This window comes from Anas platyrhynchos, chromosome 1 (genome assembly GCF_047663525.1).
Source record: "Anas platyrhynchos isolate ZD024472 breed Pekin duck chromosome 1, IASCAAS_PekinDuck_T2T, whole genome shotgun sequence".
Classification (NCBI taxonomy): Eukaryota; Metazoa; Chordata; class Aves; order Anseriformes; family Anatidae; genus Anas; species Anas platyrhynchos.
In genome coordinates, this window is record NC_092587.1 from 82,411,668 (window position 1) to 82,435,000 (window position 23,333).

At 47.0% G+C, this 23,333-nt stretch overlaps 2 protein-coding genes across 5 annotated transcripts in view; both read right to left on the reverse strand.

Moving 5' to 3' along the window:
- Positions 1-341: 341 nt before the first annotated feature.
- CD4 (CD4 molecule) lies at positions 342-13,173 on the reverse strand. 4 transcript variants are annotated; one of them, XM_038174292.2, is made up of 11 exons: positions 12,896-13,173; positions 6,313-6,391; positions 5,964-6,095; positions 4,082-4,243; positions 3,853-3,996; positions 3,338-3,613; positions 2,633-2,992; positions 2,275-2,517; positions 2,066-2,184; positions 1,750-1,817; positions 342-702 (listed from the first exon to the last, which is right to left on the reverse strand). In XM_038174292.2, exons 3-11 carry the CDS (start codon positions 6,022-6,024, stop codon positions 687-689), a joined length of 1,449 nt encoding a protein of 482 aa, XP_038030220.2. In that variant the 5' UTR covers positions 6,025-6,095; positions 6,313-6,391; positions 12,896-13,173; the 3' UTR covers positions 342-686.
- A 6,880-nt stretch (positions 13,174-20,053) lies between these two features.
- Positions 20,054-23,333, reverse strand: part of LAG3 (lymphocyte activating 3) — a 6,101-nt gene continuing 2,821 nt past the window's right edge. The window contains exons 7-8 of the mRNA XM_027449779.3: positions 23,132-23,247; positions 20,054-20,715 (exon numbers count right to left, since the gene is read on the reverse strand). Coding sequence (XP_027305580.2) covers positions 20,602-20,715; positions 23,132-23,247 — 230 coding nt within the window. The 3' untranslated portion in view covers positions 20,054-20,601. The remainder of the gene's footprint in view (positions 20,716-23,131; positions 23,248-23,333) is intronic.

The following is a 23,333-nucleotide window of genomic DNA, read 5'->3' on the forward strand; positions in this document are numbered from 1 at the left end:
CAAAGACAAGACTTCTGTCTACCTATTTTAACAGCATTTTTCTTTCTTCTGCTTCCATTGTCAATTTCCTGGGCTTTCCACTCTCTCTTCTCATTTCTTTGAGACAACAAAGAGACATTTCAGGGAGGGCTTTCCCAAAAGCATCTGCTGGCTTATGCAGTCCAAATATCCTTTGTTCCACTAAATTCTTTGTCACCCCTTTCCCCAAACTTACTTCCTAGACCAAAGGGAGAAATGCAGGTTTGAACCATAAGACCGTCCCTCAGGAAAAAAAAAATAAAAAATTAGTCCAGCTTCAAACAAAACAAAACAAAACAAAACAAAACACAAACAAACAACACCACAATCCCAAAGTAATTTATTGTAACTCAGGTGGATAAAAGAAGCATATAAAATCAGTTCCACAAGATGGACAAATTAAGTGCATGAGCAAAATACAAGCGTATCTATATATATATACCCTTCTATTCAGTGTCCCTCCTTGTAGAGCTCAGTTCTAACCCTTAAGAGTTTCTTGTCTCGTGCATCGGCTCCTCATCGGACGACTTCCCCCCATGGCATTATGTGGGGAGGATAATGAAGGCATAAGGAATGGTATCAAAACAAGAGAAGGGGAGGTGGATTCACAGAGCACTATGGGCTGGCAGGTGGTTAGGGACAGTCAGAGACTTTGTCAGCCTGTGGTACTACTTATTCATCCGGCTGCAAGAGAAAGGTATTGCATTAGTACCAATGTCGCAGAGCTGATACCCTGAACCCAGCCAGCCCCCATGCCTTTGCCCAGTGTAGAGAGGTGAATTCTTCCACACATGTTATGGTAACCAGCTTTTCATCATATACACATCCTAACTATGAAGTAGTATTTGCCAGTTGCTCATTCTCACTGAATTCTCAGTGACAGGGAAAAAAACATAGGTGAAACTATCACAGTTTTCCACTGTCACCAGCTGAAGTCGAGCAGAAGTCAAGGTCTGTGTATTTCCACCTCTTGAGCTGGTACATGCAATTATTTATACTGTCCTTAGCTCTCCACTTGCAGTGGTAGGGTAGCTGCCAATGTTTCTCCACAGCTGCTTCTGAGACCTGATATCACACAAGTTTAAAGACCTGCAAAAGGGCAAACCTCTGCTGAGAAGTCCTTGCCCCTGTGAAAAGGGCTAGGACATACTGATGTATTTCGTATCACCCAATGTATTTGGGAGAGGCAATGGTTCACAGTGTTCTGTGAACTTCTCTTTCCTTGTTCCCAGGAGGTTATTCATGATTTTCACAGATTGCAGTTCAGCACTGTGATAGCAGAACTGGAGCCATATTATGGGCATAATGGATTTTTAAATTATTTTTTGTTTGTTTGTTTGTTTTTGTTTTGTTTTGTTTTGTTTTGTCCATGTGGTTGGTTGTGTGTCTTTCACCTTGATATTTACAACCTTGATATCCAGGTCCCAGATCGACTGGGATTCTAGAGCTCCTGCTTGGGTTTGGCCAACGTGTCTCAACATCAAAGTCATTCAAGTGAAACTTCTGCTCAAAAGCTTGCCAGCACAATACCACCATGGGTTTGGGATATAACAGGAAATTCATTAAATGTAGCTCATAACTCATAAACATAACATGAGGAAGAGCTGAGAGTACTGAAATGCATCTGTAGTGTAGACACCAAGAGCAGGCTTATGCTCCATTGCTCCCCACTTGACTTCCCATCTCCCCTCTCTTGAAACCAGTCCGCCCATTCCAGGTGCCCTCACTTACTGCTGACATTGACACGTCTTCTTTTCCAGCAAGTACTGTCTTGCTCGTGCCATCCTTTTTGCCCGTTGCTGCCAGGAGAGAAGGGATAAATAACAATTGGATGTTTTCATGCTTAAATTATTTTCCACTGAAGTGGCACTAAGGTACTTTCTGACATTGCCTCTGTCTGCAGACTGCCCATCTCTAACCATTCTCTTTCAGTGTAAGGATTGACCCTTTATCTATTCTGCCCCAACTCCAGGGAGAAAATCAGATTCCTCCTATGGTCTGGGGAGATTTTTCTCTCTTTATCCTTCATGGGGACCAGGGCACTCACCCTTCTCCGCTGCCAGCTCATCCCAGCCATTATGCCCAGGCATGCAAGGACAAACATCAACACACCAGCTCCAATAATCACTCCAATTACTGTATAGCTCATCCAAGTAGGAGCTTCTTCTGTGGAGGGAGAAAAGTCATCAGAGACAGATAGAAAGAGAACTTAAAGGTTTTCGGGTGGAGGTGGGGATATGATGCTAATTTCCATACCCACGGTGTAATTAAGGCTGAGTTTCATGTTATTGTCTTCCATCAGGTGACAGTTCCACATCCCTGCAGCAGTGACCTTCACCTCCACCTTTGTTTCACTCTGTTTTGACTTCTTGCCGTCCATCTTGGTCCCATTAACACGTTCCCAGAGCAAGTGGACATTAGGTGGGATGGGACTGGACACCTGGCAGAGCAGTGTCATCTCAGCCCCTTTAGGGAGTGGCCCAGGAGGGTTAGCAGACACTGGAAAGATAAGAAAATGGCAAGTGAGAGGATGGGAAGATTGGTCCATGCATACTCTTGTGGCTTCCAGGTTTCTTCATCTCCTCATCTCCTAATCCACTTCTGTTTCTCTCACCTTGCATCACCACCAGCTCTGTCTTGCTTTGTATGTATCTTCTGTTGTACAGCAGCTGGCACGTGTACTCCCCAGAGTGCTTCAGCTGGATTTTGTGGATTTTCACTTCTACAGTGCTGTCACGTTTCATTTCAGGTATCTCAAGCAAAGCCTGGCTACGTTTTTTAGTTTCACGCAGCTCTCCATCTGCTGTGGCGTTGAAATCAAGTAGCTCATAAGTGATTGCATTTCCCTGTTGCCAATTCAGTTGTCCTGTGAAAAATTCTTTCCACCCGATCTTCCGGAAGTTCAGATGCCATGACAAAGTCACGGTGCTGTCAACAGCTGCATACATTCTTTCCAAGTGTGTCTTCTCAAATCCTGAATGCAGAAGAGACAGGAATACAGAGGCAAGGAAAGACACGGCTGTCCTTCCCCATTCGCACCCTTGGCCTGGAGAGATGCACCCTGTGCTCAGCTGAGAGAGGACTCAGAGGAAAGCCACAGGATATCTCAGGGAGGGTAAGCAGTTAGTGTCTGAGAATAGGTTTAAAGAGCCAAAGCTGAGAACAGATCCCAAGCAGAGGAAGATCTTTTAGGCCAAGCCTGGAGAGGGAAATGGAAGGAAGTGTGGGACAGAGCTGGAAAATGATGCCTTGGCTCAGGAACTGGAAGGAACGCCATTTCCAGAGCCTGCATGTAGGTTACATTTTTGTTGTCACATACCTAGTACTTTCACATTAAAGGAGATGTTCTCATTAATCGATGGAGAGTCTGAGTGCATGTTACATATCCAGGTCCCGCTGTCCGTAGGCTGCAGTTGCTTTACCTTCAGGGCGTATTTTTGAGGGGTCTCATTTTGCAAGACTTCTGGTGTCACTCTGCTATTGTGACTGTTAAACAATGTGATGCTAAAACGGGGCTGAGATTTGGGTGACTTGTGCATTACAGTCAGCTCGAGGTCATCACCTGGCAGGAAGTACCCGTTTGAAGAGATGGCCACTGTAAAGAGAAAAGGCCCAGGCAGTGAGTCAACTCCTCCTCATGCAGGTGAAGGACAGGCGTCACAGCAAAGAGAGCACTGAGACTTCATGACCTGGCAATGGAGGGGAAGTGAGCTCCGATAGCCCAGACCTGAGGATGTGCATCTGGATAAAGAATGCCAGCAGAGATGTTTCTCAGGGCTTTGTGGTCTCCTCCCCCCTCACCTCCTTGCGGATACCGTCCCTGCAGTCACTCACATTTAACGACATGCAGTGAGATGCTGTTTCTGTCAGAGCCACATTCACAGATGTAGGTGCCAGCATCAGAGATCCTCAAGTTTGACACCTTCAGATGCTTGCTGTTCTGGTTTGTTTCAGATCGATCTGACATTGGAGCTCTGCCTTTTGGAAAAATAAGCTTGTTTAGGAGGGAAGAGATTTCTTAGCCACGTATTGGGGAGAATGGGTCTTGAATTGGAAGACTTACCTTTAAATATCTTCCCTGCTAAGATCTGTATAATAATAGCAGGAGATCCTGCATCATGCTCATACTTCCAGGTCACATCTTTGTCATGCTTTTTACAGTTCAGGATCACCTCCTTTCCCTCAACCCCAATCTGTTGTTGATGAGCCATAATGTGGGTCAGACCTGAAAGCCAATATGCCCCAGAAATTAGCATGCATTAGCTTTCTGAAGGATGGTTCAGTGAATACTTCCCATTGCTCCAGGAAGATGCAGATTTCTCTCCTCCCTTTTCCAGCTACTGAGAAGATTACCCTCAGTTTCTGACTTTTTCCTTTCTTTATCTCATCAACCAACCCCTTTCCTTTTCAGCTCCATAGCTTCCCTCCGCTCCACTTCAAGGTTTTTATCTGACTAACTGCTATTCTGTTTTACATATGTTAGAAACAGGGAAAATGCCAGTGGTTGTGGCAGATTCACCAACACTCACAATTCTGAGACATCAACAGTTTTACTGAAACAATTGTTTCCCTCTGGACAAGATTAAGTTGTCATGCTGGCAGCAAAAGCAGGGCTGCATGTGCCACCTCTCCTTCACTCCCTAGTCAAGATGAGGCAGCGCTGGAAAAGTTGGTCACCCCTTCTTCCAGTTTTTACATGGAGTAAGATTGGAAGCCCAGGAAAATGAAAGGAAGGAAAAAAGAGACAGAGAGAGAGACAGAGAGAGAGACAGAGAGAGAGACAGAGAGAGGAAGGAAGGAAGGAAGGAAGGAAGGAAGGAAGGAAGGAAGGAAGGAAGGAAGGAAGGAAGGAAGGAAGGAAGGAAGGAAGGAAGGAAGGAAGGAAGGAAGGAAGAGAAAATGATTTGTCTAACATCAGGTTCCTGTTCTAGGGTTGAGGGATATGTGAGAGTAAAAGAAGCAAGATGCCTAAGGCTGAAGAAATGTTAGGAATGATTTCATGGAAGAACCAATTCCTTTCCTTCACTGGAAAGAAAATTTGACAGGAGACTGCCAGAAGGAGATGGGGTTGCCAGAGTTATGACTGGAAATGAGGGGGTTGTGGTCTCCTGCCCGACTGCTGGTGAGCTCTCAGAACTGCCACGCCTGCATGGGGCTGCAAATCTCTCAGTTGTTCTAGTGCTGGAGCACCCAAAAGTGTAAAAGGAAAAGTTTACATGAATTTAAGTGAGGGGTTTCCACAACTAACACGTTCCCCCAAGAATGTGGATAGTTTGCAGCATTGCAAATAGCAATTGTTTCAATAACCACACATGGGGTAATGGAAAATGATTAGTTGGTCTAAAATGGAGAAATTATAAACTTTATTAATATGAGTATCTTGATGTCTTTTGCCATACTTTTGGCTTTAGGGTGCATAAAAGAGTTTCAGACTTTTCACTGCTACCAGAGGAATCACAGCTGAGTATTTTAGAAATGCAGATTTGGCCTTGTTCAGTCACCTTCCATTACGGGGAAAAGAGCACTAAAAAGTTCTCCAATTGCAATAACATTAGCAGTCAAACTGAGCAAACTGGTAACATCAAATCTATGATCAGAAATGCACAAGTTTTTGCCCAGGCAGTGTTTTGCACCCTGTGCTCAGCATGTGGGACCTGGGCTGTTTTTGGCTCAGGAAATGGCTCTGCCCAGAGGACAAATTCCTTATCAAACATTTCTTCACATTTATACAGCTTCTGTGAACCTTGAATGGCACAACATCTTCCCCAGCTGGTGGTCTTGTCTTTTATGTCAACGTTGTCCCAGCTACATGTTGGGTTGCTACCACCCCTCCCTGCCCATGATGACAAATTGTGAGGAGCCTAAAAACACCCCAAATGCTGTGAGGCCTGTGGGAAGTCTGTAAGCATCAGCAGGGTGTTTTCCCAGAGCAGATGGGGACTCACCCAGCTGCAGAAGCACGAAGACAGCGCGCATGCTGCTCGCTGCTGTACCACACAGCTCCATCCTCGAGGGAATGCTGCTCCCTGCTGCAAGCCAAAGGGCTGGAGATGCTGTCGGTACCAAGGAATGCTATCCTGGAAGACCCAAATGCTCTGTTAATAGTGGTTAATTTTCAGGCCTTGTGATATAGTTTTAGAGTCAGTCCAAATGTAAGCAGGAGGTTGGGCTGGAGACATGCAGAGGTATCCTTCCATCTACCTCTTTGTGTGTGATTTTATGGCTGTATGATTAACGCCATCTTTAGGCTCTTATTTGTATATTTTTTATTGTTTTTGTCTACTTATTTCTTACCTTAAAAATCTTGATAGCCACCCAGTCTGATGTTCTTGGAAAGACGTGCTTGAATTCTCAGGTCTATTCAACAAGAGGTCTGAGGCAAAGGAAGGAATGAGGTCAGAAAGAAGAAATTGCATCCACAGTAACAAAACCTTAAGTGGAAAATCCTGGAACAACTTGTCCCTGGCATCCATGGTCCCTCAGACAGGACCAGATAGAGTGCAAGAGTTGCAGAGTGTAATGGAGAAAGTGGTGTACAGAAGTAGTGTACATCAGGAGCTGGGCAACTCAGAGAGCACCAGGGGGCTGTACAGGAAGCACAGGCTCCATCTAAAGCAAGAGAGGCTTAATACTAAAACAGAACCCGTATGCTGACATTAAAAGGAAGCACATTTTAAACAAAGACCGGGGAAAATCCAACAAATATAGATGAGCAAATTACGTGAGCTACAGCATCCAAAACATGAAAACTTTGTGTCCTCAAATGAAGGGCTGGACAGAAGCTGACAAAGCTCAGAGGACACACAGTGGGGAGCGACCTGAACAAACCAGATCCTGTTTTAATGGAGTATGGGAGAACACTCTGGCTGCTACCAAAGGAGAAATTCAGATACCAGAATCAGGACTGGTATGTAGTGGGGACATGAGGAGAGATCTAGATCCATAATGAAAAAAAAAAAAAAAAATCACAGCAGTTTTCACAGATGTCAGCAGAACAGCTGATGGGAAGGTCACTCAGCTATAGCTGGTAGCAGTGTGGTGGTTTTACCTTGCTGGGCAGCTAAACTCTACCACAACCATTTTCTCACTCCCCCTCCTTAGAAGAAGAGAAGAAGAAGAAAGTGTGCTGAAAAGACAGAAAGACAGAAAGAAAGGAAGAACGAAAACAAAACGATAATTTTTTAATACTACATTTATGTGTACTATGTGCATTATTAAGTATAATATATTTCAGTAGAGGATAATTTAATATTGAAATTAATTTGAATGACTGGAACACATCAAACTATCAAAGAGAAGATGAAAACATCAATGTAATGTTTACACAGAGATCAGGTGACTGGCAATCTGACAGCTACATGGGTGAACACAAAAACTACAGGTGCAAGAGCAAGACAGCAGCCATGTGCACCATCAGAAGAGAAATAGAGGGCAAAGGCACAGTCAGAGAAAATTTGCAGCTTGCCTTGTACAAAGTAAAATAAAATAAACATAAAAAAAATCCATCCCCAGGGAATATTTGCATGAGCTATATCATCCTGAGACCATAGAGGAAACCTAGTCCTTGCTGCAAATAGTCACATCACCTTCTTCCACGCCGGCTCGTCTTTGGGCACGTGGGGACAGACCGCTCCTGCACCATTAAGATTTACTTCTTGAAGAGCACCCAGCCTTCCTGGACTCCTCTGCCCTTCAGAACCGCCTCCCAAGGGACTCTACCAACCAGTGTCCTCAGCAGCTCAAAGTTGGCCCTCCGGAAGTCCAATACAGCGGTTTTACTGGTCCCCTTCCTGGCCTCGCCAAGAACGGAGAACTCCACCATTTCGTGGTCACTCTGCCCAAGACAGCACCTGACAACCACATCCTCCACCAGTCCTTCTCTGTTTGTGAAGAGAAGGTCTAGCGGGGCGCCACCCCTGGTAGGTTCACTAACCAGCTGCGTCAGGAAGCTATCTTCCACGCTCTCCAGAAACCTCCTAGACTGCTTTCTCTGGGCTGTGTTGTGCTTCCAGGATATGTCTGGGAAGTTGAAGCCTGCCACGAGAACAAGCGCTGACGATTTCGAAACTTCTGTCAGCTTCCTGTAGCAGCTGTAGCAGCTGACAGAAGGTCAGCTGGTCCTCATCTGTCTCCTCATCCTGGTTCGGCGGCCTATAACAGACCCCCACCAGGACGCTAGCCTTGTTGGCCTTCCCACTGATCCTAACCCACAGGGACTCAACCTTATCATTCCCAGCCTCGAGTTCCACAACATCGAAAGATGCTCTAATACAGAGAGCCACACCACCACCCCTTCTGTGCTGCCTGTCCCTTATGAAGAGCCTATAGCCAGGCATTGCGGCACTCCAGTCATGGGAGTGGTCCCACCACGTTTCCGTGATGGCAACCAAGTCGTAGCCTGCCCGCTGCACGATGGCCTCCAGCTCCTCCTGTTTGTTACCCACGCTGCGTGCATTAATGTATATGCACTTCAGCTGGGCCATTGCCTTCTCTCCCAGCCCTGCCATTGTTCCCCCTGGCAAAGCCCTAACCAGCCTTGTTTCAGCCCCATCCCCCTTCTTGCCTAGTTTAAAGCCCTCTCAATGAGCCCCGCCAGCTCCTGGGCTAGGATCCGTTTTCCCCTTAGAGATAGGGATCCGTCTGCGGCCATCAGGCTGGGTGCTGAGTAAAGCACCCCAGGGTCAAAAAAAAATAAAATTCTGTGTTGGCACCAGCCTCTGAGCCATGTGTTTATCAGGTGGGCTTTCCATGTCCTCTCTGTACCCCTCCCTGCCACTGTAGGGATGGACGAAAACATCACCTGTACTCCCGCTCCCTCCACTAATCATCCCAGCCCCCTAAAGTCCTGTTTGATAGCCTTGAGGCTTCTCTTTTCAACGTCGCCACTGCCAGCCTGGACTATCAAAAGAGGACAACAGTCAGAGGGGTGAACCAGGTTGGGAAGCTTCCTGGCAACGTCCCTGACCCTGGACTCAGGGAGGCACCAGTAGGAGAAGCAAGCACCCACCCTGCAGTGATATCTACAGATGAAAACATGCCTCAGTGCTGGGTTTCAAATATTTTGAGGCGTTAATCTTTATATAAAGCCTGGAGGTGATCAGGTAAAAAATAGCAAAATTGCTGAGTCATGTGCCATCATTTTATGTTGTATCATAAATTATCATATTATGTTGTATGGGAATCTCCATTTTCCTGTCATCTTATGGCTTCAGTTTGTTCTTCACCTTCTTTCTCTCTGGTTGCTGAACAAAACCCCACAACCGAAGCACGTGCCATGGTACCAGTGAACACCTGACCTTGCGCAGCTCAGTAGATGCAGGTTGAGGCACCTTTAATACATCGTTCTGCTGTTTCTTCCCATGATTTCACATATATATATATATATATATATATATATATACATTCCTTTTCCATTCACACTAATCTCATCTGTGGCAGGTCTCTACAACACGGTGATGACCACCTACATGTGATGAGTCAGTGGGGAAAATGGGTTGCCTCCAGCTAGCGTTTCTTTAATATGCCTTCTCTCTCCCTGTTTACTTTGGCTTCTCATTCACACCACTTCTCTTTTTTTTTTTTTTTTTTTTTTTTCTTTTTTTTTTCTGTCTTTCCACCTCCTTCTGTATCCCTCCATGTCTGAGTGTGGGCAGTGGCACTCAGGGGTTCGCAGACCTCAGTGAGTACACTTAGCAAGCAGGTCTCATTAGCTGATGCCCGTAGCAGACCTGCAGCCTCCTTGTAGGCAGCCCAGCTGTATCTCCTGGTGGCAGTCATAAATTAAGTGGTGTCAGGGAACATCTCCAGACCCTGGAACGTACCCACCAGCCCTGTTAATCACTAGAACATTTCCTGATGCATTTTTGGCCCAGGACAGCTCTACCCCTCCCAAGCGAATCCCAGGATCCATTTAAGTGTTGAGATGGGCCAGTACCACTCCCATTAGGCAGCTGGCACGTAGCCAGTTTGTTCTGGAGGTTAAGTGAGTTTAATAGCCCAAACCATCTCATGCTAGTCAGACTCTGTGCCAGAAACAGCCTGCACACACCTGATTTATTAGCACGTCTAGCAAAGGAGGAGCAGGGCTCCCTCCCAAGTGAACATTGATTTCCATTTCATTTTAACTTCCCCCTCTTACTAAACTGCTTTAATTTCCTTCTTGCCTTCTTTTAATGATCCCTGCCTCCCCAGGGGATGGGGAAAAAGAGAGCTGTGGAAGCAAGTGGATTCAGTGAGGGAGCGATGCCTGCAGGACCAAGCCTGGCCTGAAGAACATCTGCTCCAGAGGGCCTCACGGGGTGGTGGCTGCAGAGAGCTGTCCCCAGGCTGACACCAGCATGACACTGTAGGAAACTGAAATTAAAGAAAAAAAGAAAAAAAAAAAAAAAAGAAAGAAAGGGAAAAAAAAAAAAAAAGAAAGAAAAAAAAAAAACAGAAACCACTCCTCCTGCAGAGTAGGCCGTCTCTTCCTCGGTACGTTTGTGAGCTGCTTTCAAGCCTTGTGGTTTCCTTGTTTTCTCCCCTCGCTCTTGCTTGTGGCTGTGCTTTTGATCTTGCAGCAGCAGCAGCAGCTCCAAAGCAGGGCAGGGGCCTGCACCCAGGCTCCCACACCTCAGCCCCGGCTGCTGCAACCTGTTTCCCCTGGGGCTGCTGCCAGACAAGGGCTGAGGGATGCAGCTGCCTCTCACGACCGTGCCTCAGTTGGGTGTGAATTTGGGGCTGTGGGGTGCAGCTGCTCAGTAGGGAGCGTGTCGCTTCTTCTCAGTTTGAACATCTGAAGTAAAGCTGATCTGGCTCTTTTGCTAATCAGTGGTTCCCTTGAAAATGCTCATTAACATTAAGGCATGTGTGAACAGCAGAGAGGGTAAGAGCCCAAATGCTACAAAAACCGCCAGTGAAAGCAAAGAGACAACAGAATTGGAGGTCATTTCATGGGATTCGTGGTCCCACTAAGCCCTGGAGCATGAACCAGCCCAGCTGTCACACAGCACAGATGAGACCAGCTGTGACCCTGCCTTGATTTCTGCTGAAGTGCACTGCCATGTCAGACAAGCAGCGACCCTTCATAGCTGCTCCTAGGAGGATTTGATCGAGCAGGATCAGCTGCCTCCCCTCCCAAACTCTCTGAGGGAGAGGTCCCACCACCAGGATGGGACAGGGTGCCGAGGCCACCACGTAGGAACCATCCAAATTTCATTTGGCCACAAAGTCCTCATGCTCTGGCTGTGCGTCTGGGCCCAAATGGAGACCACCAGAAATGGCTCCATCTCTGCAGCCCAGCAGAGAGGAAAACGAGACCTCCCTCTGCATCACAGACATTTCAGCGTGCAATTTCTGAGCTTTTCCCTTCCGCCTAGCCCACTTTCTTTCCTTCTAGCCCTCCTCCTTTTGGCTTTGCATGCAGTTTTTTGTCCACAAGTCCACAATTAAAGCCCAGGAGTGACTTTCAAGGAGGCCGTGACTAGCAAACGGCACAAAGACGTCCCCCAAAGACAGGCCCTCCGTTGCCCTCCCAAGCCACGTGCACACACAGCATGTGGCCAGGTATCACTGATGCAGCTGCCGAAATAGCAACATGGAGATCTTACAGGCAGGCTACTCGATGTGCAGCCCGGACTGGAAAAGGGTCTATATACAAATTGATAACAGCAGCGCAGCAAGGCTGCATATACCAGCCCCTTCAGAACAAAAATGTGCCGCCTTATACATGGGGTGGCCAGGAGATGTTGTTCCCCCATTAATACACAGTCCCCGTGTGAGGCTGTGGCAGAAAGGGCACATCTAAGAACTGTGAGCAGGAATGGGATGGTGATTTTGCCCTTTTTAGGTGAGAAAAGTGCTGCTGCATCGCAGGCAGTTTGGGCAGCCATGTTTGTGAAGTGCTGGGGAGGATAAGGAAAAAGTTCATAAGCTGAATTGAGGGTAACGACTTAAAAGGACTGCTTATTTTATAGTGGAGAACACAAAGCAATAACCTGAGCTCAACTTCAATGTACCAAGTAGCGGAATATTTTGGGGTGGCTGGCAAAGCTTGAGCAGAATTCACCATCTGAAAGATGAAAAATTTACCCAGAAATGAAACTCCGGTTTTTAACAGTGCGGCAGCCCATGAAGGGGTAAAGCTTTTCTGGTGTCCTTAAATTGAAAGGACTCCTCTTTCTGCATGAGATACTGCTCACCCAGCCCTGAGCTAGTGGATTAGGCTGCCTCTGCAGCCTGTGTTACGCTGTGAGCCAGGCAGATGAGATTATCAGAACAGACCTCCATCGTCTTGGTACGTACACATTTAAACAGGCTTCCCTAGCAGGCTAGATATTGGCATCCTTTTATTTTTCAGTGTTTTTTTTTTTTTTTTTTAGAATAAAGTTCACCTTCCTGAAGGGCATATGGAGAAGGTGATAGCAAGTGGCAGCTGGTGGTGGAAGGCTGCTCCCTGGTACATTTCCAGCCCTTGGGGATATGTGGTCAATGTGGTCTTCAGTGATGAGCCCTTCTATAGAACATTTCCCAGAACTGTCCCTATACATAAGAGATCTCTGAGATCCCCAGTTGACAAGGCATATTTATCTTTTCGTAGCATCTTTTTTTTTTTTTTTAAATCCCTCTCTTCCATGGAAAAATCCAGGCAGAAAAACACTTCTTAGTTAAAAATAAAAGGCCTTGGAGAACTGCACAGACAGAAGCATTATCAAGCCAAAGGTTCAAGAAGGTTTTTGCATTAGAACTTTAAGTGGGGCAAGACCTATCCCTTCCGCGTCCTGGCCGAAACAGCAACTCGTGTGAAATAGTAAAGTTTGTTACAACATAAGAAAAAACGAAAACAGATCAACCTCTCTTTTCAGAGAAAGAAAGAAAGAAAGAAAGAAAGTTTCCTTACCTCTCTTTCTCCCTCTCTGCCTGCGTGTTTCTGTCTCCTTGTGCTTGTCACCTGCCGTAAGTGATCTGACGCAGCTACAACTGAAAGACGAGAAGCGTGAAGCTGATGTTCAGCAAGCTGCTCAGCAGATGTTGGCCTTTGTCTCCTCCTCTTCAGCCAGAGCATCAGCAAGGTCTCATCGTCAGCCCGGGTTCTGCTGGCATCTGCGAGCTTCTCTAGGTGGATGGTGACTTTCCAAACCCATGTGGTCTCGCTGCTGGGTGTGAGCAGAAATGCAGACCATAACGGAAGGCTATATACTGCGATGCCTGGGGAGAATGAGTGTGTAAAACAGAGAGAGCCTATTGGTCATAGGGCGACTGGTGAGAGGCCATGACAGGGCTGAGACTGGAAAGCGAGCAGTTAGAAACCATGTCCGGCTCTACTGTCATAGAAAGCTTGCAAATTAACATGTTAGCTGAGTGGATCCAGACCTCACCCGGGCCTCTAATGACCTATAAAAGAAAGCTGACCCCTGTTTCCAGGCCTGTCGCTTGCATTGCTGCTAAGAGGAACCATGTCCAAGGAGTGGGCCAGGGGCCATCCCCCAGGGGATGCTTGGAGAGATAACAAAGCCATGCCACCAGCCCAACTGGGGCTTGGCCACCAGGCCTAGCGGTTTAGAAATGGCCAGGGTTGGTTAGGGCAGAGATAAGGGGGACCCCTTGAGGGTATGTGTGGGTCATCCATCTGGAGTACAGCTGAGATTTAGGGTGAGTTTTTATTTCTTTATCTTTGTTGTCTCAGGTAATCTATACCACTACTGAATCTCAGCTGTTTCCCTTCCCTGTAGGGTGGAGGAGGGGGGCTTTTGTGGTTTCCCACCCACATTTGGTGTCTATCTCTCTGAATCCCAGCCTCAGCCAAGACGACGGAAACCCACTGAGCCCCAGACACAGCTGAGATTTCATCTCTGTACCACCCACTCTTCTCCTCCAAGCTGTCACTTGCCCCTTTGTCTAGAGGATGGGGTTGAGAGGCAGAACCAATGCTCCAGAGGAGCAGGGGCAGCGTTGAGGTTCACAAAGTAACACCAGGTGTAAAAGGAACACCACCGATCAGGCCTCAAGTGCAACAGCTGGTCCATGTATCGTATCTTTGGAGAAATACGAAGTTGGCCCATCTCAAGGAAAGGCCTACCTGCAAGAAGCAGAAACTTCCCAGAGGCTGGATCGACGCTATGGGACAGGCTGGGATGGGGTGGGTGACAGCCTGGCCAGTGCCCAGAGCATCTGAGAGCCTCATTCGGAGACATGGCTTTCCTGCGAGACCCTGCCATATCCCTTCAGTATCTCCCAAACGCTGTCAGATGCTCTTCTGGGCCTACCTGCCAGAGCAAGGCTGTCCTGGGAAACATGGAGCTCAGCAAAGCCAGGCTGTGACTGTGGCATCTCAGGGCTTGGATAGGGCACCCCGGGGCACTGAGGTGCTGCTGCAGCTCACACGTATTCTGGTTTGCGTTTTGTTTCTCCAGCATGCTGTCATGCAGAAACCCCGGCTTGTTTTTAAGCAGTTGGTTTATGTCACTGCAAATACCAGCCAGTAACAGCATACCCAGAGGGGGTCAGGCTTCCAAAGCACACTTCAACTCGCTGCAGGGTGGCAAGGAGAAGTGGGGCTGTGGTTATGAGGTGACAGAGCTGCAGGCCTGGCCCCACATGGACCTGTTTTCAGTGCAAGGGGAGTTCAGAGCTGATACAGCAGTACGGTGAGCAGCCCTCCTCTGCCCTGCAGGTGCCTCTGGGACTGGGGGTCACAGCATGTGCCAACGTGTTTGTATCGCTTTCATCCAAGCATCTCAAAGCACTTTGCAAGCATTAATTAAACATCAGAATCCAGGAGGGATGAATAATATTAGTCAGCCTTTCTTCTGAATATAATATTTCTCATAAATATTTAACTTTTTTTTTTTTTTTTTTTTTAAATCCATGTTAGCCTGGTTCTCACCTCACTGGGACAGTTGCTGTACTGCACCCACGGGGGAACTGGGGCCCATCCAGCATCACACATGGACCCAGCGGCTGAGCAGGATGTAGAGACACAGCACCACACACTGCTCCCCACACAGATAGATCTGTGACTCTCATTTTCCACATTTTCTCCTTTGCAGAGACACCCCCCACCCACCCCATGCTGTCTCCCTTTGTTCTAATCCCAACACTGGCAGTATTTTTTCCAGGCTGGGGTTGGTGAGTAACAGATCCTCATTGACCTCATTGGAGAGAGAAGGCCTCCAGGTTATGCTAGGTGGAGGTCCCTGTCTGCAGGCATGTGAAATCTCTCCAAGAAGTTGCAAAAATTGGAAAACGGGGTCTTGGAAGTCAGATGTTGAGACAGACCATTTATTAACTCCAGTGGAAAGACAAGAAACCTCCAGAGATGGTCATTGATACAAGCCAAGTTCCTTGCATGTTAGTGCCTGGGAACTCTGATGGGTAGCAGTTACCCAGATATACCAGAAAACTGATGATCTTTCAGTGAGTGGAGAGAGGGAAGGACACAGTGTGAAAATTGTATCTTCAAACACCTGAATGTCACAGTCTTCAAAGACCAGCATCCTTCTCTTTGCAACAGAATAGCTGACACCTGTTGAGTTGAAAAGCTCCTTGAGGGGCTTTTCTGCCACCAGACATGGGGAGCTAAAACACCCCAGCCGTCTGGCAAGAAGGCCTAGTAGTTTGCCCCAACTCAGCTAAAGGAAAGGAGGAAGGCTCCTGGGCTGTGTTGTGGGGAGATCCCTGTCTGCAGGCACTTGGGGACTCTCCGAGGAAGCTTAAACTGGGAAGAGAGGATTCTCTAAACAGGTAGTATGGAAGTTCATTTGCTGATCGCAGTGGAAAATCAAGAGATCTACAGAGGTATTCTCCATGAGCAAGAGGTCGCCAGTATTTTAGTGAGAGAATCATCAAATGTGTGCGTCACCAAAAATGAGGGGGACTAAAGAGAGCCTAGACAAAAACCGACGGTCACTGCACAAAAGGAGCCGTACAGTGCAAGTCCCGTGCACAGGGGAGGGAAGAGGTGGGAGGCAGGGGAAGAAATCCCCACCGTCTTTGGACACTAGATGTCAGCATAAACTCGGCCGAGGAGAGACGGTGCAGGCTGGGCACGGAGCAGCGCAGCCCGCCTCGGCGCGGCGCTCCCCTGGGATGCACACCCCAGGGATGCAGAAGGGATGGAGGGGTCTCTGTGTTGGTCAGGAAACCTGGGCTGTCTTCTGTGGAAAAAAAAGGTAGGTGCTATCTTGTGACAAGAGAGGAAGATACACAGTGTTCATAAAAGAAGAGGAACATGAAAAAAAATAAAATCAATTATAATGAGAAATAACAAGGGCTTCCAAAAGCAACCCTTGTGCATCCCCTGTCGTTTTTCCTAGTCACCTCTGTGTCCTGTGTTCTCCTACCAAGACCCATGGAAACCCATCCCTCTAGGTGGGAGTGATGACCATTTCAGAGCACATTGTACAGCACCTTTTGAAAACTGAAGAACGACTTGCACCAAGCTAATATGTCGTCAAAACAGAAATCTAGGGGTAGAAATTCTGCAACAAAATAGCATTAACAACCATGCAACAACCATCCCAGATGCCTTGGATCTCAGTGTGTGGCACAAGAAACAAGCTGAGGTAGTTACAACAACAGCACTCCTGTAGGTAGATTGGTTTGAAGGAACCTTGGAAGGTAGCATGAATGACCCCAGACGTCTTGGCTTTATTCACCACTGCACTGAAGTGCTGATGAAATTCAAGCAAAGCAGCAATACATGGTTTTCTTTTGCAGAATTGCTGCTGATATTGCTTCTACCCATTTGCCAGGCAGATATAAAACTCGGTGTACTTTAGTGTCATGGACCATTTGAGATCTGATTCTAACGTTTTATTGTTTTTAAAAGTCTGTGCAGAATATAGCAAGACGAAAATGGACTTGTTCATAGAATTGTTGAACGGTTTGGGTTGGAAGGGACCTTAAAGACCATCTAGTTCCAGCCCCCCTGCCATGGGCAGGGACATCTCCCACTATACCAGGTTGCTCAAAGCCCCATCCAGCCTGGCCTTGAACACCTCCAGGGTTGGGGCATCCACAGCTTCTCTGGGCAGCCTGTCCTCACCACCCCCATATTAAATTCCTTCCTAATATCTCATTTAAATCTCATCTCTTCTTGTTTAAAACCATTACTCCTTGTCATATAATTACACTCCCTGACAAAGAGTTCCTCTCCTTTCCTTTAGGCCCCCTGTAGGTACTGGAAGGTCTCCCTGGAGCCTTCTCTTCTCCAGGCTGAACAACCCCAACTCCCTCAGCCTGTCTTCCTTGGAGAGTTGCTCCAGCCCTTTGATCATCCTTGTGGCCCTCCTTTGGACTCATTTTAATACATCCATATCCTTCTTGTGTGGGGGCCCCAGAGCTGAACACAGTGCTCCTGGTGCGGTCTCACGAGCACAGAACAGGGAGTATCACCTCCCTCACCCTGCTGGCCATGCTCCTTTTGATGCAGCCCAGTATACAGTTGGCTTTCTGGGCTGCAAGAGCACATTGCCAGCTCATATTGAGCTTCTCATCAACCAACACCCCCAGGTCCTTCTCCTCAGGGCTGCTTTAATCCATTCTCCACTCAGCCTGTGTTTTTGCTTGGGATCACCTCAGCCCAGGTGCAGGACTTTTCGCTTGGCTTTGTTGAACTTCATGAGGTTTGTGCAGGACCACCTCTCTCAAGGTGGACTTGTTGTTTCCAGTTATTGTTGCTCTGCTTGTAATTTCTAGTTATTTCTTTGTCAGATTGTACTATTTGCCAGCAATTTTTTAGCCTGCTACTTGAAGTATCTCAAAAACAATAGATGTAGAACATCTGGACCTATTTTTTTTGTTGTTGTTGTTGTTTGCTTGGTTGTTTTGTTTTTGTTTGGTTTGGTTTGGTTTGTCTGTTTTGTTGTTGTTGTTGTTGTTTCTAACAGTGCTAGTCTTTCTTTTCAGAAAAGCTCAGAGAAGATTATTTTGGGATTAATGACCCATTCTTTTTGGAGGAGTCAGATGCAAATTAATCAGAGCACTGGAACAGGCTGCCCAGAGAGATTGTGGAGTCTCCTTCTCTGGAGATATTCAAGACCTGCCTGGATGCTTTCCTGCTCAACCTACTTACCGTAGTGCTTTTAGCAGGGGGCTTGGACTTGATGATCTCCAGAAGTCCCTTCCAATTTCAGATTATGTGATTCTGTTATTTGTAAGCATACTACTTTATTTGCCTTCCTTAGTTTTTCCCCCCTGCCACAAGGAAATCCAGTGGATTTCCTGATTTTTTTTTTTTTTCTGAAGATTTCTACCTCTGGTACATTGAAAATACTTTTCTGTACACCTGTAGCTATATCCTTGTGGAAAGCCGTAATTTTTCTTTCCATATTACATTTGCTTTATTTGCTGCTCACGCATTTTGACTCCGCTTGGGGCAGATTTCCAGATGTGTTTGCTTTCCTCTATAGACTTGATCCTTCTGCTTCATTTGTACCAATTTGCCTTGTGCCATCTTGATTCCCTCAGCGTTCAGATATATTTTCCTACTTCCTAGTGTTTCACTGATCTTTTTACTGCAGCATTTGGGAGGGAGAGTTTCCAGTGGCCACAGACAGTTATTTCTGCCTTGGTGTCAGCTGGCTTTTGGGTATTTTTCCTTGGTCTGTCAAACACAGCAGCTTAATGACCACACTTGTCACCTCTGTTGGTACCTGTATTTTGTCAGTAATGCTTAAGGTTGCAACATCTGTGAAGCTTCAGGTGTCATTGCTGGCACCCCAGAGCTGGTGGAATTTATATTTGGCATAAATACAACCATGTCTGAGGCCTTGTAGCCTTTGCATATGGTGTCGCCCTAACCCACACAGACTATACATCTCAGCCACCATAGTCCTGCTCTCTACTATAAAGTCTTTGCAAGACAGGTATTATAATCATTATAGTGATTATAATGATTATTATGACTACTGCATGCTCAGGTCTTGGAGCGTAACCACGTATGACTGTGTATGTACACATAATTGCACATAACTGTACGTAATTGTGTATCTGGTCATACTGGCTCCAGGCATCAGTTCTCGGTGAAGATTCATGAGGCAAGAGTAACTGAGTTATGGTAGATAATCCAGTGCTTGGCTTGAGTTTTGCATCTTTGAAGAGTTCTCACCTGTGGAGCCACAGGGCTAACCAGGGCCATGGACTGACCTTGCAGGGGGGCAGGTAAGAAAGCCCTGCTCTGCTCCTGAAGCCAGCTCAGCGGTGGGAAGCAAGGAGTAACCAAACCCAGCTGTCAAAGGCAGCAAGGGGGCCAGCAGTTCCTGACTTAAGGTGTGATTTACTAGTGTTAAGGAGGTAAGCAGGAAAGGGCTAAGTGTATAGATGACGTGAAGCTATTTAAATTCATCAGAAGGCAAGAGAATGACAAAAGCTTTGGAGACACTTCAGAAAGCACTTCTCATCAGTAACATGAAGGCAAATGAAATTCAGCATCACTGCTCCCAAAGTCATGTAGCTGGAGGGAAAATATAAACCAGGTTTTGGCTTACTTTTACCTTCCTATGGAAGGTGAAGCACACAGCAAGAAAGCATCCTCAGCTGACTGCTTAAATACCAACAAGATGGCCTGGTAGTGAAGTCCTCCTCCGTGATTGTTCAGGCTGGAGGTGAGGAAAATCCTCTAATCAGATGAAACCTAAACATATTGAGGGACATGGGAGATGGGATGTGGTTTACTCACGTTAGTAAGTGCATCCTGAGCCTGAGGAGAATGACAGAGAGCCCTAACATCAATGAGGAAAAAGTGAGTACTGAGAGAAGGAATAAATGAATGAATGAACAGGGAGAGTCAGACAGGAAAACCAGAACAAAACAGAGCACTGAAGCACAGAAAAAAGGAGAGGCTGAGTCTTCTATTCTTTCTTCTCCGGTAGCATATAATTTCCCCTTCCCCACCATTAAAATGTCAGAAATTAACAGTCAACTTCAGGTTAAGCCAAACTGAAAGAGAAAGAGAAGGCAGCAAAGTCCTTAGAAGCTGCTTCACACAGACAGAGGTTCACCCCACACCGTCAGTAGGCATCCTCCACAAGCACACACAGGGCCCAGAGAGTTTTTTGACCGACGTTTATTTTATGTTCCCGAATGAGTTTCTAATAAAATAAAACGCTCAAAATGTGCAATGAGTACAGTCCTCTGTGGGGTCCCCTCTACCGCTGAATGCATGCTGGAGCAGGGCAGGCAGGGGAGAGGGAGAAGGAAGTGGGCATGGGGAGAAAACACCAGCTGGCTGCCAGGGACCTGGGCTCCGGCCACCTCCTGTGTGTGAGCGTCCCAGCTGTGAAATGCTGTGGGAGAGGGCATGAAGGAGGAGCAAAGGCTGGGAGAGAGAAGTGAAACTGAAGCAGATGATAGCTACTGGCTTGAATACTTCCCACAGCTCCAAAGCGTCTGTGCTGCCGGCCCCGTTACTGCAGCAGTGCCTCTCATCTTGCCTTGGTATGCAGCTTCCAGCCCCTCTGAAGGTGCAAAGCTCCCGTGGCCTCCTGCAATGTTCATGCCATCCCTAGACCCTCCTCAGAGGTCTGCGTGGTGCTCATCTCTCTGCAGCGTGGCACACAGAGTTTCATCTTCCCATGCAGACCAGGCCTGGTGTCCCTGCTCCCATCAGCACTCAGTTTGCTGAATTGTCTCTTTCTGGCTCTCCTCCACACCCTTCTTATTTGGCACAGCGACTGCAACTATCCCTTCCAGTGCTGGGTAGGAAGCGGGAATGCGTGCCTGGAAGAGAAGAAAGGGACAATATTAGGTGTTGGAGGGACACAGATTGGCACAAGGCTGGGATTCCCCCTGCCATGGAAAACACAGCCCTACTGCTGTCACCCACGAGGCTCCCATTCACACCTTGAGTCAGGGAAGAGCCCCATTCCTGCTCCATGAAAATATGCAGCTTCTTCTGGGGAAGACTGGCTCAACCCTATCATCTCTGTGGTGTCATAGGCATAAGGAATAGCAAAGGCAGGACATCTAAGAATGATCTGGGCAATGGTCAGGCTGTTGTCAGGTTCAACATTACGCCTGATTTTACAGTACCTTTTCAGAGAGAATTATTAGAGGCATGAAGGTCTGCGCAAAATGAGGTAAGAACCAATTTAAGACAGACCCTCTTTCACATCTTGCTTTAACAAGAGACTTTTTAGACATGGGAAAGCAAGTGGATCTACAAGACCCACTTGTTCCTGGTGGTGATAAAGTATATGGTGCCACACAGACAATTAATACAACTGGAAAATTAGATTAGTAGAATGGCATTGTAGGTGTGATCTCATCTAAGAGGAAGGGGGTAGGATTTTGCTGGTAAGTTTCTACCAGGCTTTATAGAAAGGGTAAGTATAGGTCTTCAAAGCCTGGTTGTGGCACCAGTCATTAATGGCACAGAGAGTGTGAAACCTAAAAATGAATTCTGTAGATGATACAAAGATGAGGAGCCTCATTTGGAAGAAGGAAGATGAAAATTTTACCAAAACCCAGATATTCTAGGAGAATGCAACAGTGAGATGAATGATGGTGAATGAAATGAAACAGTACCAACTGCTCAGGAGCTCAGAACAGGAATGCCTGCTGTGTTGGCAAAAGCTGATGAAGGCATATCTACAAGCCACCGCTGTACAACCAGTGCAAGAAGAGCAAATGTAGCCTTAGAGGATGCCAGCAAAGACAGGGAGAAGAAGAGAGAAGAGCTAATATTTTTTTTCTCAACCTTATCTGCATTCTCACAAAGGATGAGCCGAGTAGGGAGTATGTACAGAGAAGTGCCTGAGGGCTATCAGTGGATGGAGGACCTGTGCTGCAACAGAGAAGGCTTGCTTACTTGGCAAAGAAAGGCCATCAGGGCACGTACCAATGCTCTGAGGCAGTGAATACCCTGACTGGATTAGAGCTGTTAAAGCTAACTGAGCTGGACACCCAGGTATCCTATTTTCTGCTGGCTGAGGATTTACATTTACACTGTAAAAAGGTACCTGTCCAAGGTTTTAGGCCAGAAAGAGGGGTTTTGATCATCTTGTCCCACCTTGCACAGTCTAAAGAGTCACCCAGGGACCTGCAGAAACTGGATTTCTCCCTCAGACTCCCCTTTACCATCAGTGCTGATTAAGAATGGGTGACAAAGAACCAGTCACGAGTCGCGCTGGCACTGCTCGTGGTGTTTTTTCAAAGCCCATCTTGCTGCTGTTCTGATGCCACATGCTTCAGCTTCCAGCCACAGGGATTTGCTGGAAATATGTGTCACTGCTGTTATGTCCCTCCTCTAGCTTGGGGCAGGCTCGAGTCACCCAGCCTCCTCGCTGGGGCGAGCGCCCCCACTTGAGATTGCTCCGAGCCCTGGGCCCCCCTCAGCACTGGAAGGAGATTTTCACAGTGGGCCCTTTCCAAGAAGCTGGGTGAAAGGCAGCTACATCACAGCTGCTCATGAGAGGTGTTCCTCGTCAGCAAAGGGAAACTCAGATGTGAGAATTTGCCATGTAATTCATTTGCAGAGAAACAGTATGAAAAATGCAGAGAAACTGCATGATTTGTTTGCACTTTTTTTTTTTTTTTTCCAGTCGTGTGCAGGGAAGGTATCAGTTCTGGACTGGTCAGTAAAGGCAGGGCAGTTTTCTGAAGAGGAGAACTGGAACAAGCTGAACAAATGAAGGGCAGTAAGTTGCCGGAAGCGCACAGCTGAGACGAAGTGCTGAGCCAGCAACAACAGACCTGCATCGAATCAGCATCTGGGGACCAGCAGGCATTTGTATGGGACAGGAGACTGCTGCATCAAAGCATCCAGACAAAGAACAAGAGAGAGGACACCTACGAAAGCCTGGAAATTAGCCCTTCTTTGTTACAGTGTGGCTTCATCTCTGCAAGAGTAAACAAGGAGCTTTTTGAGGCTGGGCTCCTACCACTTCTCAGAGGTACCTAACCCGTACCGCATGAACCCTGGGATTAGCCAGATCTGGTGATGCTCAGGATACAACCACACATCCATGCATCCTCAGCAGGCTGCCCAAGTCCCATTCCTTCTACATTTCCCAACTGATCCTCCTGCTGTCTTGTCCTTAAGACACTCCATCGCTGGCTCTAGAGTACCCAGGGGAAGGTCAACCAAGGGGTGATATACAGAAAAAGTAACAGAAACGGGATGATGAACACTTACCCTTTTCTGTAGGGCCAGAGCCAGAATACACACCATAAGCAGGAAGAAGAGGGTGACTGTGAGCCCAAAAGTAACTTGCCCACTGAAGATGGTGGGAGGGCTGGAGATCTGGGCACCTATGAGGAGGAAGCACAGTTAGGAAGGAGGGAAAGGTTGATTTTTCACCGGAGCAAGACTAGGACTGCACAAAGAGAGGCAAACT

What these genes read in the sequence shown, in the direction of transcription:
- CD4 (XM_038174292.2), bottom strand. Translation starts at nt 6,024, where the DNA reads ATGGAGCTGTGTGGTACAGCAGCGAGCAGCATGCGCGCTGTCTTCGTG. An exon ending in AGCAGGGAAGATATTTAAAG is followed by an intron (nt 3,997 to 4,081) that starts GTAAGTCTTCCA and finishes TTTTTCCAAAAG; the next exon opens with GCAGAGCTCCAATGTCAGAT. An exon ending in AGAGCTGGTGGTGATGCAAG is followed by an intron (nt 2,518 to 2,632) that starts GTGAGAGAAACA and finishes TTATCTTTCCAG; the next exon opens with TGTCTGCTAACCCTCCTGGG.